General features: G+C 34.1%; 2 protein-coding genes across 4 annotated transcripts in view; one reads left to right on the forward strand and one right to left on the reverse strand.

The window, feature by feature from the left end:
- Nucleotides 1-3,123: 3,123 nt before the first annotated feature.
- Nucleotides 3,124-16,058, forward strand: LOC148621268 (uncharacterized). The gene is made up of 7 exons (XM_088575431.1): nucleotides 3,124-3,484; nucleotides 4,750-4,907; nucleotides 5,829-6,050; nucleotides 7,093-7,305; nucleotides 8,279-8,309; nucleotides 8,926-9,522; nucleotides 12,819-16,058. The coding sequence occupies exons 1-7, from the start codon at nucleotides 3,352-3,354 to the stop codon at nucleotides 13,094-13,096; spliced, it is 1,632 nt and encodes a 543-aa protein (XP_088431557.1). The 5' UTR covers nucleotides 3,124-3,351; the 3' UTR covers nucleotides 13,097-16,058.
- Nucleotides 16,002-17,960, reverse strand: part of LOC148621269 (G protein-coupled receptor 83-like) — a 28,002-nt gene continuing 26,043 nt past the window's right edge. For all 3 annotated transcript variants that reach the window (XM_088575432.1, XM_088575434.1, XM_088575433.1), the window contains exon 2: nucleotides 16,002-17,571. In XM_088575432.1, the coding sequence (XP_088431558.1) occupies nucleotides 16,307-17,515 (1,209 nt within the window). In that variant the 5' untranslated portion in view covers nucleotides 17,516-17,571 and the 3' untranslated portion in view covers nucleotides 16,002-16,306. The remainder of the gene's footprint in view (nucleotides 17,572-17,960) is intronic.

The raw sequence follows: 17,960 nt of genomic DNA on the forward strand, positions 1-17,960 counted from the left end.
AGATACAACGTAATTTCAACTAAAATATTTAAGAATGGTTGAAGTACAAAGTTAAAAGACGTGGCTGTAAAATATATTTCTTACCATTAAAAACATCCAAATTTGCTTTTTAAATCAGCACATGTAAGATTCCATAAACACCAGAATCGATAAGTCCCGAGAAGCACATTTCCGAATAGCGATCAGCAAATATGTAGGATTTTTAATGACGCAAACGAAATTTATTCACACTTCATTTTATCAAAGATGAAATATATTTGAAAATCATGTGGTGAGTATGAAAGTAATATAATAAAATTTAAAAAATGAAGGTTTTCATAATTTTTTGTGATCATTGTCTTTGGAAAGAAAAAAAATTTTAACCTTTAAATGATAAAAATTCGTTCCACCATATGAATCCAAAAATGCAGTCAACCGTAACATAACAAGATGTCAGCTTCTAGGCCAGATCACTGTGTTTTTTAATTCGGGAATATTATCTTCCAAACAAGGTTTGTTGAGATAAATTTGACTTCTTTTTCTTGTAATTATATAGTTTTGTTGAAAAAATATTCTTGAAATGTCTGACTTTAAAGTTGATTTTTACACCTTGAAATTAAGGTTCAGTGATAAAACCTCGCATTTTGACTGTAAACAAAAAAATGAAAATATCCGATGAAAACATGAAACAAAAACATAAAATGCGTGGTTTTATGTTAAAGAACTACCTGAAATACTAGACGCGCCTCTGTTGGTTTTCGTTGCCTTTCGGATTCTAGACAGTAATGCTAATATCGTTACCTTAACAATAGTGGACTATGTTCATATAAAACGCGAATTATCTGCCTCTGATTGGTCCTTGTATTAAAAAGTTGTATCTCGTATCTATACTGACGAGAACGGGGTGATCTAAGACCGGATTCACTTTCTGATCAGACTATAAATGTATTTTTAATGGTTCAGTTTTTCGTACAAGTACTTAAAATCTCGACAATGTGTACAGAATGAATATGTCTTGCTGATTTTTAAGTACTTATCAGTCTAAGAATGGACGAAATGTGTATATTAAGGTGTTGCTCATGAAGGAATAAAACGCAGATATTTTATTGCAGTAACCAAGTTTTTATACCTGATAACCTCTAGAAATATCCATCAAAGTATTTTTAACAACAAAACATAACTGTAAGGATCTGGAAACAAGCGTCTGCACTTTAACATAACAACAAAACATAACTGTAAGGATATGGAAACACATGTCTCCACTTTTACATAACAACAAAACATGACTGTGAAGATCTGGAAACACATGTCTCCACTTTTACATAACAACAAAACATGACTGTAAAGATCTGGAAACACATGTCTCCACTTTTACATAACAACAAAACATGACTGTAAAGATCTGGAAACACATGTTTTCACTTTTAAATAACAACAAAACATAACTGAAAGGATCTGGAAACAAATATCTCCACTTTTACATAACAACAAAAACACAACTATAAGGATCTGGAAACAAGCGTCTCCACTTTTACATAACAGAAAAACATGACTTTAAGGATTTGGAAACAAACGTCTCCACTTTTACAAGTCCGTCTCCTGCATTATACTCCCAAGCAATGTATACGTCAAATGTATGCTCTAATAGGAAAACAGCATGTTATAAAATAGTAAGAAATAACATTAAAACAAATATATAACTTCTTCCTTTTGTAGGGTAGGGCAAGCGTCCTCTGCTTTTGTAGAAACACTCGCCGAGTTACTCATTAAAATCAAGTCCGGGGTAGAACGATGGAAGAAAGGCAAACTATGACACGTTGAACAAATCAGTTTTCATGGTCCCGATGGATACATTGTAACGATCATCTACGAGTTCATGATAATGACCATAAAACTTCTGTAGTGATGACTTCAGCCTTGTAGCAACATAATCGTGTCCCAAAATCCCGATTGTAAGAGGTTTAGCGCGATACAAAAAGTATACGTAGTTACGGCAAGCTCTGGCATACCTTAAGAATTGTGATATAAAAACCCCATACGTAGGTGCTGAAGGGATGATGCCACAGATGAAAGGAAAGTTAACAATACGGAACGAAAAGTCATCGCGTTTGTCTTGTAGTTTGGTCAATAGTTTTCCTTTACCATCGATTTTTAAGTGTAGGTCAAGGTATGAGACCGACTTCACAGTGTCTGTAGTATTCTTTATATCAAGTTCTTTTGGGTAGGTGCGATGTATCAAATCCCCGAAACTAGAATTGTTTAATGATAATGCGTCATCTATATAGCGGTATGTGAAATTAAAGGATCTAGTTAAACGATGTTCCTTCTTTTGGATCAGATCAGCTATAAAGTCAGCCTCACAAAAGTGAAGGAATAGGAAAGCAAGTAGAGGAACATAATTTGTTCCCGTTGGAATGCCGACCGTTTGTTGAAAAACGCGTCCACCACACTGGACAAATATGTCGTCGATCAAAAATTCCAGCATGTATAAAAAAAAACATCTTCGGTATATTTGAAAGATGATTTGGAATTATTTTTACAAAGTATATATTGGTACATTGTATCTAGATGTACTTCCTAAGAATTGAAATATAGGATGTCAGTCTCTTTTACTCGGGAGGATGTATTAAAGTTAGGAGATGCAAGGACGATATTCCGATGTGGTAATATACCGTTGAATGAAGGGTAATAACAAAATTACTGAACAGTTAAAATCTAGACATTAGACAAGTCCGTATAACAAATGGCAATGTCAGGGTAAAAACCAGAAGGTTGGAAATCACCGCAATTGTCCTGAATTGGTACATATACAGGCATTTCAAAATGGAAAGTGGGTTAAGTCATGACTGCCGATAATACCATACGAATAACATAATAACATACGAATTTCTGCATTTGAAATTAATGCAAAATTGCACTTATTTAAGCCATATTTTCTTTATTGAGGTTACTCATTGATATATGAATTAGTATTTTAAAATATGTTTAACAAACAGAAATTAAATCTAATAAAATCTATAAATTTTTCTTCCTAGATATAGTTATAATACGAAACCGAAACAAAAATTTTGTCATTTTATCAGGAAATTTCGTAGACTTTATCATATATTAACCGTAAAACAAAATGATACACTAACATAATTTTCCAATAATTTATTTCCGTTTTCATGTACGAAACTTACGAGCATTTAGTCACCATTTTCAATTCACGCCTTATTCGGAAGTCACCAGAAACATTAATAGCGTGCAGATCTATCAAAATATTGAAAGAACATATTAATTATTATCTGCGATAGAAAAACTGTGTTTAACCAGCCCAGCTCAAGATTTTCAAAGCCTTGGAAGTATATTATATCGTAAACTTTCATAATAATGAGTCGAATACGAGTGCTCAAGATGAACCCAGGTAGTAGAACGAACTCTTTAGAACAACTTGCCAGGTTGATGTCGATGAGTTCATTTATAAATGATTCTGATTCCGATGATAGCGATGATTATAACAATGGTAAGTATAGATATAAGTTTCACTTCACTCTCCTTTAAATTACCAAAACTGCCACAAAATATGATGACCGATTTAAGGTGATCAGAAGTATTTACAGTGTAAATGCTCGATCTTGGACATTTGGTGGATGAATATCTCATTGGCAATAATACCACATCTCCTATTTCATACTGAATAATTCAACTGTTGATAGAAGCATTTCAAATGAAAAAAAGGTAAACACAATTGAGAATTCGACAAACTAAAACAAATATTAAGAGGTCGATGTTGCGTTAAGTTTTTACTTTTTTTGTAATATGACTACCTGTATCTGCCACCTGCTCAGAATCTCCTTATTGTTCTTATAGTATCGTGCTCGCCTCGAGTGCAGGCGGTCCTCCAGTCGAATCTTTCCTGACCTCAAAATTGGCAGTCGCTTCTTTTCGACCGAGCACGCGGCTTACAAGAGATTAGTTGTGTAATGAGTATTGTGTGAAATGGAGTGATATGTAAACACATTGCTTCTAGAACAATTAAAATCAGGCTTGGAGTGTTGGACTAGTACAAAGCAAGGTCTGTTTGATTGATCAAATTGTCTTATCCAGGCAGGAATCAAATTTCTGCATTATAACGTAAAAAAAAGCAAAACCACTATCAATCAATCAATAGATCTGATTAGAGTCTGATGGAATTATCAAAGGTTCTCGTACTGAAATTCATGATTTTTTTTTACATCGGACGTAAAGGCTATCAATTAAAAACTGTCTACACATTTGAACTGATAGAACCTACGTACGTTGTTCTGGGAATGCATCCTTAGTGCCGAGGAAAAATAAGCATCAATTTTTATACACAGGCAAAAATGCAGCAGCTGTTTTAACCTTTTTTTAAAATTTCAAATGGAAACATTTATAGGTTTAGGACCAGTATGTTAAATATTCGTTTCTCTTGATTTCAAAATATACATGTACATAGAATTATATGTTTTCGACAATCATACTAAAACCATATATTTTTCATTCATGAAATTTCTTTTGAAAACAATATTTTTTGCCATGTGATTTTTGCATACTTGTTTTTCATGAATTAACTCTTCATTCAGAAACACAAAGTCATATTTTTTCATATGTTTTGTTTTCATAGTGGTCCTGAACATATGGAAAACATGATATGTATGACAAACATATGATTTTCGAGTTTTATTCAAAACATATGAAAAACGTATAATGTGTGTTGCAATTTTTCCTATGTAACTCCGTGTTTAAAATTTGTTCCTTTGTTTCTAGACTCGTGCTCAGTGCTCCACTTAAATCAAGGGAGTGTTGCAAAACCAAAACAAAAAGGTCAGAGGTCGCCTAATGCTAGAAGGAGGAAAAAATCTTTCCATGCTGAAATAGGCAACATTTCCTTGACCATTATGACAGGGTTGCTTGCTGAGCAGACGGTACGTGAAGAAAGATTTTAAACTTAAATGAATTCAATATATATTTCTTAAAAAAAAGAATGTTTTACAACATAGTTTCGTATCGTTGGCAAATTAACTTGTTAATAAAGCAAAAATTTCCCCCGTTCATTTTTAATAAAGCACATATCTTTTGGTTTGGTTAATCAATATACAAGACACACAGAAGAATAAACAAACTGATGGTAAATACAAAATTTAAATACATGTAATGTAAATACAAAACACGTACTTGGAATTATTTTTTTAGCCCTCTTAGAACTTTTCCGTATCGTGGTTTTGAATGGTATGTTTTCTTCAATCATGCTTAATGTGGGCTAAAGCTTGTGGCTTAATGCGGTTTTACATATTTAAATTGTATACTAACATATGAATCATCAGTTCTAGTTTCATTTTTGAGGTTTTAATTTAAACGCGGAAGATCTTTGGTTTTACTCATGAAGCAATAAGAAAATTTGACACTATAATAACTTTGCCTTTTAGGAGCAAAAGTTAACTGAGAATAATAGAATAATTAATTGGAAAGAGTGAGTACCCAAAATATGATCACGAGTGCCGAAGAACGCCTAGATTAAAAGAGTGTGCGGAACAAGTTCCGCGCAAGAAAACAATCTTATGCGTTTTTGGCACAAGTGATCGTATTTTGGTTATTCACGATAACCAATTGATTATCCTTTTTATTATATTCCTGCATTATTCATTATTTTTTCCACACGAATTTTAAATTTGTGAACGGCGGATTGATATTCGTGTTGTTTTGTTTTGGCGGGAGAAAGTCCGAGAGTGAAATTGCCGTATTTATTTCAGTTTGAATTATCGAAATTTATTACACTGGGAACAGTCGATAAAACACTGGTATCTATATAATAAATACATGTATCAAAAATGTTTTCAACTTTTTAGGCCGATGTCATTATAAACAGCGTTTCCCCAGACCTTGACCTGGCGAAAGGTGCCGGATCACACGCACTGTTACAAGTGGCTGGACCCGAGATACAAGACGAATGTTTTCAGACATACCAGACAGGTATTATACCGGGAAATGTGGCTGTCACCTCCGGTGGAAATGCGAACTGTAATTCTCTGTATCACGTGACTCTGCCAAAGTGGAATTCAAACTCGGAGGTAACATCACTTGTTATTCTATAATTGCTTTTTTTTAATCTATCGATAAAAACGTCAAATCTTCATTCAGATAAATGCAAGAATGAATATTCAAATACAAACTCCACCTTATTTTGTTTGTCTAATGGGGTTGTATTAGAATTTGTAAGAAAATTGACCAAACTAGAGGATGAGAAAAATTGACACCCGTTGGGTGAGTGAAAGTGATGAGATCCATGTTTCAAAAGTTCAGATTCGGGATTCTTACAGTATCAAAGAATACAAACTCAATTTACAAAGATTTTGACATTGACTAGCAACCGTCCCTGCAGATATAAACACCAAGTAACATCGTATTTACACATACTATTTGATAAAGAACTGTGAATTTTAACTAAGCCAGGCAAACCAACTTAAACTGCTTACAATGAATCACAGATCAGCCTTTCTTTCTTTGGATTTTCAAAGCCTGAGAACTAAGATTATGATCTCCCTGCTCTGCTTTGTACTGTATACCTTAACTTCGAAGTCCACACAAAGAGCCTTTCATTGCCGAGTCAGTTAGGTCCGACATGTCTAACTAAAATTGCCTACTTTCATCTTAGCATTTGTGCAAAATGGCTTCCAAAATTATTGTGTTGTACAAATAGGGCATTAAATAAATGTGGATTTTTAAAATTTCTATAACTTTTTCATGAAAATTTCCCTCCATGTTGTAGCATAAAAAAACATTCGAATGATCGAAACTCTCATACTAAACCAACTCATTTCAGTCGTCATTTATTTTCTTTTTTCAGTGTTTTGTTGATTTTTATTTTGCTTTTTTGCTTTTGCTTTTTTTTAATATTTTTTTGGTTTTTTTTTCACTTAACTGTTTATTATTTTTGGGGGGATAGTGTTCTTATATATACTTTTAATAATACAAGCAATATTTTGTCATTGTATATTTAGGTTCCGGCAATCGACATTTATGCACCACGGAGTCGAATTGCTCCACATTTCGCTTAAACGTAAACTTAAATCATAACGGTATCTTTACCAAACAATGATCTCTCTATTTCAGGAAATATTTGTCGCTTTACAAAATTGCCTTTCGCTCGCCGACAAGAATGGCGTGAAATCAGTTGTAGTTCCGCCTCTTGGGCATGGTTACCTTGGTTACCCAGATGATGTCATTGCCAAAACAATGATATCAACTGCAAAAGAAATAGGAGATAACTGCAGACAAGTTTCATTGACTATTGTTTGTCACCGACGACAGAATATGGTCTTCAAGGTAAATAATCCTGATGTTAGTTTGTGACGACGTGATAAAGTGTCTAACGATACACATTTAAAAAAAACTAACGAACTATGTTTATTGTTAACATTGGCACGATGGTGCCTTCTAAGTATACATTCTCGTGAAAAATATGTCACTTGTTCTTCTTCAAAAAATTATTGTAAAACTGCAAGTCAAACACTCGTTAATCGTTCAATTGAAACTGCGCACCCTTTGTCGTTACACAGAATTCTTGGTTGTGAGGAGGAAATTGCCGAGAAGTTCCTTTCGGTTGTTCGTCACCGATTTGGAGATTTATGTTGATATTTCTCTGTGTTTTAAATTTCAGTTGGTTTCTGTATGTTGTTGTTTCTGTTTTGCATATTATTTGATTTTGTCAAAGTCCCTTTAATAAATATTAGCTTTTGATGTCACATAAGGATATAACTCTTGAAATCAGTGATCTGTTTGTATCATATTCAATTTTTCCAAAGCCTGTCAAGCTTTCTTTTGAAACAGAGTAAGCTTTGATGCTTACGTGAAATTGATGTAAAATGCTGAATACAAACGTTCCTATGAGCTCTGCCCCTTATATTAGTTCTACCTCCTTAAACGGTGATATACAGATTGAAATTTAGAATTCAAAACAACCATATAAAAAAAAAAACAAAAAAACAGAGTTGATATTACAAACAACTTCGTATAAGTATCGACAGAAGCGATACCGAAAACGTGGAGTATATGAGCATCCCAGATAGAAGCATGGTTCATGTGAACTGGTAGGGTACAAGAAACTTCTTTTCGATTTAATCATGCCGTGTCAGGTAACAATGCTAAAACAAAATTATGTCTTCATGGTGAAAATGGATAAACCGTTTTAGAAAATAAGCTCATGGTTGCGATCGTAGACATCTTTAAGTGATGACTTCAATGTGGTCTAAATAAATTTTAGGATTGAATGTCGATCAAACTGTTTTACATATTTCAGGCCCTTCAACATGAGATGAAGGATTTAATTGGTATGTTTTTTTGTTTTATTATTAAAAGTCTTTTATACAATGTGAAAGACAAATTTCAACTGAACTGAATAGAAAGTATGAACATGAATCAGCTGTCTTAAGGAGCTAGACCTATGGTAAAGGATATAACTCTTGAAATCAGTGATATGTTCGTATCATGTTCAATTTCACCAAAGCCTCTCAAGCTTTCTTTTGAAGCAGAATAAAATCAATCCAAGTTAAATAGATGCTTACATAATATTGATGTAAAATGCTGAATACAAACGTTCCAATGATTTTTAAGAGTTGTGTCCCTTACCCTAGGTCTGCCGCCTTAAGCTTACGATTGTTATATGAAATAAAACCTCAGAAATATATTACTCTTCCATTCTTATTAACAGTGCTATAAACAATAAATTGACATGATCTAAGTAAAACATTTTCTTTTGATATTTTTTTGTCAATGAACTTATACACATAAAAATTACCTATAAGAAAATCCCATGTAAGTCATGTTATTTATGGGTAAAATTTTGCTTCATCAAATTTGACACATGCATTTGTATGAAAAAAAAAGAAAGAACATTTGCGCCTGCTTTTGTAAAATAAATTGTCAAGTATAGATTATCATTTTCAGTTCAGATGCACATGGAGATGTATAAAGGAGAGCCCAGGGCGCCCTCATACTGGACGCAATATGATAAATCTAGAACGCTCCGAGAATGGAATTGTGGTCAAACATCTACAAAATGTTGGGAGTTTGTTGACGTAAGCCACGAAGAGAGAGCAGCCGTGGAGAGCCTCATGATGAATACATGGAAGAAAAACTTCGTCGGCCATGGCAAGGATGCTTCTGGCTTACGCAATTTGCAATACACAAATATAAATGTTCTTAATGTGCAACGAGTCGAAAATCCAATGTTAGCGGAAAGGTACTGTCAATTCCGGGCCTCAATGTTCCGAAAGGTCGGACAACTTGGCAGAACTTTTCCAAGACTTGACGACATTCCTGTTGCAAAATCTGGCCCAATTTTGACAACCAGTCGAGCTCACAGGATTCTGACTCGCGAGATGTTTCCCATGGTCAACGAACACTACTTGTTTCATGGGACGTCTAGAGATAGAATTGATGTTATATCAGCCCAGGGGTTTGACCCTAGATTAACAGAGATGGCTATGTTTGGTCAGGGCATATACACTGCAGAGAGTTCGACCAAAAGTGATCAGTATTCAGGTAAATTAAAGGCCAATCAATAATGATTCTTTGTACTTTGTCCCTTTCTTCTCTCTAATAAGGGTAGCTTGTTCCTTCCACCTTAGTTTTCATGAGAAAAAATACAGAAGAATCAAAAATAAGTTTGACCTTATACTGTAGTACGGTTAAACTTTGTTAATTTATCTCTGCGTGACGTTGATCACGGCGGCCAATTACAGACGCTTTGGGTGTGTATCCATGTTTTAAAAGTACGAAGGTTACGGTTTAAAGATTAAAAAATGGAATATTTTCCGGAAATATTTCTTTTTCCATGATTACCTTTTTCTGCATTGGCTATTTATTTATCACTGTTTTCTTTTATATCCAACTTTGTATTGTAATCACCTTGTCCGTCAGTCCGTCCGTTACACGTTTTCTGTAACATATTTTCAAGCTACTGTTAGAGGGAGTGCATAGATATTTAGGATATTGTTTTTTCATGATGCCCTTTACCTTGTCTCTCCTTTTAAGATTCATCGCTTGTCTATTTCCTGTTCATTGAACGACTTTTTATCAGTTTCTATGAAGTGAATGGTTAGATATTTGGTATATTGATTTTACATGATGACTCGTAACGTGTCTCTCTTTTCCATGTTCGTCACTTTTCTACTTCCTGTTTATCGTGCGCCTAGTATGGTGATACGTAATGACAATTTTCGTAATTTAGATTTATCATCAAAAGCTAATATATTTAGTATATTTTTGTTGTTGTTTTTTTTTGCATCATAATTTGTACCATGCCCCCCTTTCCAGATTCGTCGTTTGTTTACTTCCTGTATACAGTACGACTTCAGTAATTATGTAGATGATGGGAATGGAAATTTTCATGACACATTTCTCATGACGGGAATGCTGAATTAGATATCTGGTATATTTCTTAACCACGATGACTTGACAAGTTGTGCCGTGCTTAAATTCTCCTTTTCATGTTCGTCGCTTTTCGTCTTCATGTTTACTGTAGATGAATGAGGGGGGGGGCGTTTCGACATAGTATTTTTGCTTAACCTAGATATTATTATAATTCTTATTTTGGTTCTTCATTTTCTTTTCAATTCCGGTCTTGGATTCAGATAAAATAGAGTTGTTTCCTATCAGAACTATAGTACTTGACTCGCAAGTTATTGAAATAAAAGAAGAATCAGCATGTCATTTTGTGCTGTTATCAATTAAAGCGATAACCATATTTTGCATAACGGAAAAAATTATTTAATTTTATTGGGAGTGTGGTGGCAGTACCATTTTTCATGAATATTTGATGTAAATAGTATCTCTAAGGTACAATGCAGATTCAAAATTGAATACAAAAACAGGTGAAAATGAGACTTCAAGTCAGTTGAAAAGTACAAGAGTCTTCAATCGCTAACTGTCTGTTGTAACTGGTTTGCTATTGTGATGTGAATTAATTTCGATACTACGCCAACACATTGTCATGGCTAAAATGTTGTATAATCAATGAAAGTGTCAATTTGCGGAGAAACATGCATGGTAGGAATACATCTTATTAAAATCAAATTCAAGGTATTGACAAGCAATGCTATTTTTATTAAGATGACAATAATGAAGATGAAGACAGGTATTTAAAAAAAACTTTTCAAAACACACGAGTGTACGTATATTAAGTAAAATCCATGCGGCGCAACAATAAAATGTACATAACTACATATACAAGTGTATACAATATTAAGTACTTCTCCGTCTAAGAATCGGGCAAAATATGTATAAGGTGTGGCACATGAAGGAAAAAACGCGGAGATTTTATTGCATTAATCAAATATTTAAACCTGTTAACCTCCAGACATAACCAGCAAAGTGTTTGTAAAATTTGCCTTTTTAAGATATTGATAGGTCAAATTTAGTTGAAATGAACTATGGAAAAATAGCGGGAAAATTTTTCAGCATTTTTTTTCTATACAGGCAGTAAAAAAATAACTAAGTCACAGATGCTTCAGGATAAAATTAAATAGCTTTTCAGTTGTTTTTTTTTTTTAAATATATTGAATATATTTGAGGCAACAAAGACCAATTTGAGATTTATAGTGTGCCACCCATTGCCGGATTCTTACACAGAATGGTACTTAAATGTCTGATGACCGTTCTTTTCTGATGCTTTTATGGGCAGATCAATAAAGTTTTCTGAAGATTTTTTTGGGGGGAGGGGGCGGTTCTGACCAAGAAATTGAGAAAGGGGTAGGGTTTCCAAACTATCGTTGCCTAATTTTTATTCTAATGTCGATAAACACTAAAAGGAAATCCAATAAAAAGGTGAGGTTTCTAACCCCAAAGCCATAAATTAAGTTCTACTGGCTATAACTGACACTCTAAGAATTTTCGTTGATTAACAACGAGTAAAATGATCATGCCCTTTTATAATTGTCCTTCAAATCCTGTATGACAGGGTAGAGCTTATGAGCTAGCAAAGTTATCCGTAGTAAACCAGGAAGCGGCTATAGGTCTGGGCATCGTTTCACAAAGTTGTTTAACAACGTTGTTAAGGATTTACTTGTACGTAAGTCTTACGATGGCTTTGTGAAACGATATCCTGGGCAAGAGATTCCTGTTTTGTTTGTTTACCGGACCCGGTCACACGCACTCCTGGTAAAAACAAAAACAAAAACACAAACACAAAAAAAAAAACACAAAAAAAACACACAAAAAAAACCATACACAAAAAACAAAACAAAACAAAATAAAAAAACGTTCATTTTTTACATAGTATTTACGCTCTTCATCCTGCTCTTTTATTGGACAACAGTGATCTAGAATAAAAAAAATATAATTATACAAAATGACACTATTACTATTTGGCCGGAAACCCGTCCACATTTTCCCATGACAATCAATGCAATCTTAACATTTTGCCACATACTTTGATACCACTTTTCATTAAAAAAAACAAATTGATCAAGTTTGATTATTGATATCTTGAGTCGTGAATTATTTTAGATTTTTTCATTTTTTTCTATTTATTCAACGGGTCATTGTTTTCCTTTCCTCGTTTGTCTACCCCGGTCTTGACTTTTTATGAGTAACTCGGCGGGTGTTTCTAGAAATTAAAGCAGAGGACGCTTGCCCTACCGGTGCACCTGGTCTATGCTCCCAGTTTTTAGTAGAGTCCGAGTTACTCATCTGCTTTTGTTACTTTGTATGTATGATCTTAGTTACTTTATGTTCTTTGTTTCGTATGTCTGTTTTTCATGTCTGGTCTTTGTCTCTGGATTACATTTTTGGAATATCGCTATAACCTTGGTTCCCTTGATTACTCTTTCTATTAATAGATCCACGAGACAGACGAGACAAGCGTTCCGAGAAAAAGATGATTCTATCAAGAGTCTTGCTCGGAGAAATGTATGTTATACAGGAACAGAGGACGTACTCTAGACCCCCGTGTAGAACATGCCGAGACGATAAATGCAGTGATCCGTCGCATAACTTGAACGGACATGGTTTCTTCGACTCTGTAGTAGTAGACGGACAGTGGAATTTCAGGGAATTCATCGTTTACAACAGCAATCAGTGCTATCCAGAGTATATCATAACATATAAAAGGGTTTGATTCAAGAATCATTTTTTGCGTTGTTTTGTGGGTAATCTTTTACACATTAATAGAGTAGTTATAATGTTTTTTTTTAAGTTATTGAGGAGGTAGACCTTGGGTAAGGGACATAACTCATTAAATCAGTGATATGTTTGCATCATATTCAATTTCACCAAAGCCTCTCAAGCTTTCATTTGAAGCAGAATAAAATTAATCCAAGTTAATTAGATGCTTACATAAGATTGTAAAATGGTGAATACAAACGTTCCATTGATTTTTAAAAGCTGTGTCCCTTACCCTAGGTCTACATCCTTAAGGAGCAGTCTTATAAAAACTCATGTATATCAAAACAAACGGAAAATTTACTTTAATTTCTTATTCAGAAACAGTGATAGACCACATAAAGTCATAGTTTTTCATTTGTTTGTTGCAATTTCGAGATCAAAAAAAATACATAGATTGTGTACGAAATTAGCTAATTCTAGTTCGACATGAATGTAAGGTTTTCTCAAAAGTAAAGATCTGAATACAGAAGGACTATCGTAACATAAAGATATAGCACATGAAGACCTAAAAAGCATCGATTGTTCGGTGGGTTTTTATACACATGAATCTACCATAGACAATGTCTGAATTTTATATGGACTGGTACTCAATTTGAAGGTTTTAAATAAATCCAATTTTGATCCAAGGTTAGGTCATTGAAAATACTAGGACGATGATTAGCGTAACATATCACACATGTATAAAAGAAGAGTAAGTTTTCGGTTAAAACATGGGCATGCCGTATTCACTAATCATACAATACTGCTTATGTAGAGGGCATTATCAAAATAGATTGCTTGCTCAAGGGACATTGATGTTGCCTTAAACGTTGATGATATTCTATCCGGCGCGGGCATTATCAATGTTGAATTGAAGGCAATATCACGTACAAAGGTAGCGAGTAATCCCCTTTACATGAGCAGTTTTTTTTTGTGTTTATTTCATTGAAGAATTTAAAGCGGGTATAACCTCGTGGTACTGCCTACTTAACAACTTTACGCACATGAATATGATAAGTTGCTGTCCATGCCAGTGTTGTACATGTCGAATGTCATTTTAAAAGTAGATTGTGTACCAGCTTGAATATTCATGAACGTTTTAAATGAATTAGAAATATTCTCCAGATTCTATCTCGATGATGAATTATGAATTCTTTCTAGACAAATGTAATACCTTGATTTTCTCAAGTTTATAACTGTATAATTCTAATCACGAGATTCTTCATGCTGATAGCCGTTTTTGATTGGTCGAGAACGTCGTTGCCAGAAAGTTCTTAGATACATGAACTTCGCCAGAACGTTCATACATGCATGAACGCCAGTCAACTTGAAACCAATATGGCGGCCGTGTAGTTCGAAAGAGTGTGGCAACGAACTGAACGACATAATATAGCCATAAGAATAGTTTATTACATTTTGATTTTACCGGTCAAGTTTGTTTATAGAGAGTAATTTTCAGCTCGGGGAAAGAAACTTATAACTGAGCCTGACTGCACCCTTGAAAACACCTTGTAAGTTTCCTTTTTACTTGTTGTATTTCCTTAATAATTATATTCCTGTTGAATTGTTTACATCTCGTATTTTTTCAATGCCAACTATCACTTCGTCCATGCCGCCTTCACCGTCGTTGTGCAGCCGATTATGTCTAAATATTCGTCCGCACTCTCCTACGTGTTCAAAGGAATGCGTGTGTATTGAAGCGTAAACATAATATAACCGACTGAGGCTCTCAGAAGGTAACCTCGACTGTCGGATAGAATTATAAGGATTGAACAACTATTTTCGGTCGTTCATGCATGTATGAACGTATCTCTCCACTCCCAAGCCTTCGGTCGTTTATTGAGTTTGGAAGCTCCGAGATCCGTTCATACATGCATGAACATCCCGCAAATACTGTTCAATCCTATAGTAATTTTTTTATACAATATGTCATTTCGCTATTTATGTTTTGTTATCACAGCCTTTCTACCGTGCGCAAGTGTTACTATACCATATTTCTGTACAGTCTTTAATTATATGTCCTTACAAACTGTCTTCATGGTTTTTTTTTTCCATTAACCGGTACAATGCGATCTTCACTTTTCCAACTTCCGGATCGTCTGGTTCACCATTCGTAAAGAACCAATAAATCACATTTTTGGTTAAACTAGAACAAACCACATAATGGAAATCACCCAGGACAGTTTCTAGATGTATTGACCGGATGAAGTGTAATATCACAATGTTGATACAAAATATGTATGTGTCGTGCAAATTTGTTTAGCCAGATTAATGGAATATTGTGAAATATATGTCATTGACATTTCCGTTGCTTATTTATAACAAATTGGCAAATATTTTTCAGTCTTATGTGAAGAAATGACCCATAATACTAATCCACAATGTTGGTTACCTTCAAGTGTACACCGTGTGTTCGACAAAACAACAATGACAACAACAACAACAACAAAAAATAATAATGAAAATAAATAAAAAAATAATGAAATAAATAGCAGTTTTTATAAAAAAAAAAATCTGACAGGGTGATTCATGCATGTAAAACAAAATAGGCACAGACAAATTTGGCTTTTCTTGGTTCCCTGTCTGTCTGTCTGTCTGTGATTTTTCTGCATTGTACAATGTGCTGTTTATATAGTGGATCCGATTAATCTTGACTAAATTTTTAAATTTGCTCACTGCCAGACAAACTGTATGAATATACAGGTTAAAAATCCAAATTGAAGTAAACCTGTTGTCAAAATGACTCGTCAGTCTACACGGATTTTTTTTTATGTCCCTAATACTTTTTACTTTACCGTTTGTGGTACATCATCTATTATAGGTTTGTGTATATTGCACTAATACGATATTGTTATAATACTTAACAAATAATTCGTGTATGTTTCTCAATATTTTGTACTTTATTCATTTTTGTAATAATAAATATCTGTTCTTTATTTTGTTTGTTAAATAACCACCATTACGACTCCATGAAACAAGTAAGACCATACCCAATTAATTATCTGAACAGGTTTCGTTGTCCTGGAAACTCAATGCAACACTTTAAAAACAAATTTGATCTTTCCAATCGGATTTCAAAAACACATATCTGAATCCACTCTAATCTGCAAAACATCTAAGGAGAACGAATTTCCAAATAAAATAAACAGTTAATGATGCAGTAAACATCAAATAATTGTTAAGTTCATAACAAGTATGCGAACGCACCCAGTTTTTTTGTACTCGATCTCCTGGAGTCGGAACCAGCAGAGGCAGTAAATGACGAAAAGGTTTTGCTCGAATTTCTAAACCGTCTGTTACTTCGAGTGCGAAAACCTGTAGAATCAATTTCATCAATTTCAATATCTGGTCCTGATTTCATGTAAAAACACCTGAAACGTTTGGATATAGCTGTTCGGAAAGCTGGATTCATCCAACAATACAGAAATGGGTTAATACACGAGCTGCTTATAGCAATCCAATGGCAAACGAAAAATGTTTTCGTGTCGGGATGAAATATTTTTGGATTTGGATGAAAGTCAGCCAATAACTGGTACAAGTTCAGAGGCATCCAACATACAGCAAAGACTACTACAACTGCAACAAGCAATTTTATGCTTTTTCGTTTTGCTTGAATCTGCATTAATCTTTGGTTTTCAGTAACCACTCCGAGGTGCGTTCGAATCCACAATTTATGTACTATTCTACCGTAAGTACAGGTGATAACAACAAGAGGAATAAAATACTGTACAAGTATCGTCACTATTGTTAAGTACCTGCCCCATTTATTACTTGGATCCGGAAACGACTGTCGGCATCTTTTTATATTATATGTAATCATGTTTATTTCTTTCACATTAGTATATATCCCGAACGGCAACGCAAAACATAACGCTAGCAACCAGATAAATGTTAAAACGAGCATGCCTCGCTTCCGTGTCATTCGTGGGTGTAAGGGATACAACAAAACCCTTTGTCGGTCCAAAGCAATGGCAGTTAGTGTAAAAGTTGAAACATAAACGGACACCATTAAGGAAAAATCCAAGAGATGACACAAGAATGAACCAAGAGTCCATTCGTTCATTAGATTTCGAGTAATATTAAGTGGTACGTTTAGAAATGCTAATAATAGATCCGAAATCGCCATATTTGCAATAAATAAGTTGGTAACTGTGTGCATGTGTCGATTTTTAGCAATAACATAACAAACGAATATATTAGCAAAAACTGAGGTGATTGCCAGTGGTCCAAAACTTGGTATCAAGAAGATTGCTTTTTCTATGTCAAATTGAACTGTATAACCGTCTGGATTATAAAGAGTATTATTTCCTAGCAAGATTTGTTCAATATCTGTCTGATTCGTCCCATTTCCCGTCTTGAACAAATCTTGGAACTGGCTAACAATGTTCTTCATAGTGGGTCAAATCTGATTACAGCCGCCTGTAAAGTATCGAATCAGATATCAACCGTCTGAAAAAAATAGAGAGATATTTCCTATACATAATCAAAAGTGAATATTTCTATTTGCACTCAGTCTCTAAACTCGAAAATTATTTGATGCTTGTGCAACTCAGACAATCGTAACATTAGCAAAAGCAATATGAGTATTGATATGAAGAGCTCTTGTATTGACACTCAGTTATGCAGCATCTGTCTTTAGTTTTCTTGAATTTGATCAGTTTTGTCACGAATCCTTAGTTAAGCCATATGCGATGTACGACATTATCAAGAACATATGAATAAGATAAAAGAAATACCCAATCATAACAATAATACATCCCTGACACTCACGCTCAAGGCTTAATTTTATTCATTAGCCCATATCCCTGAAGAATTGACATTAACCACTGTTATAAAAG

This window comes from Perna viridis, chromosome 3, assembly GCF_037379345.1.
Source record: "Perna viridis isolate PV_CMFRI_1.1 ecotype Kerala chromosome 3, ASM3737934v1, whole genome shotgun sequence".
NCBI classification, from domain to species: Eukaryota; Metazoa; Mollusca; class Bivalvia; order Mytilida; family Mytilidae; genus Perna; species Perna viridis.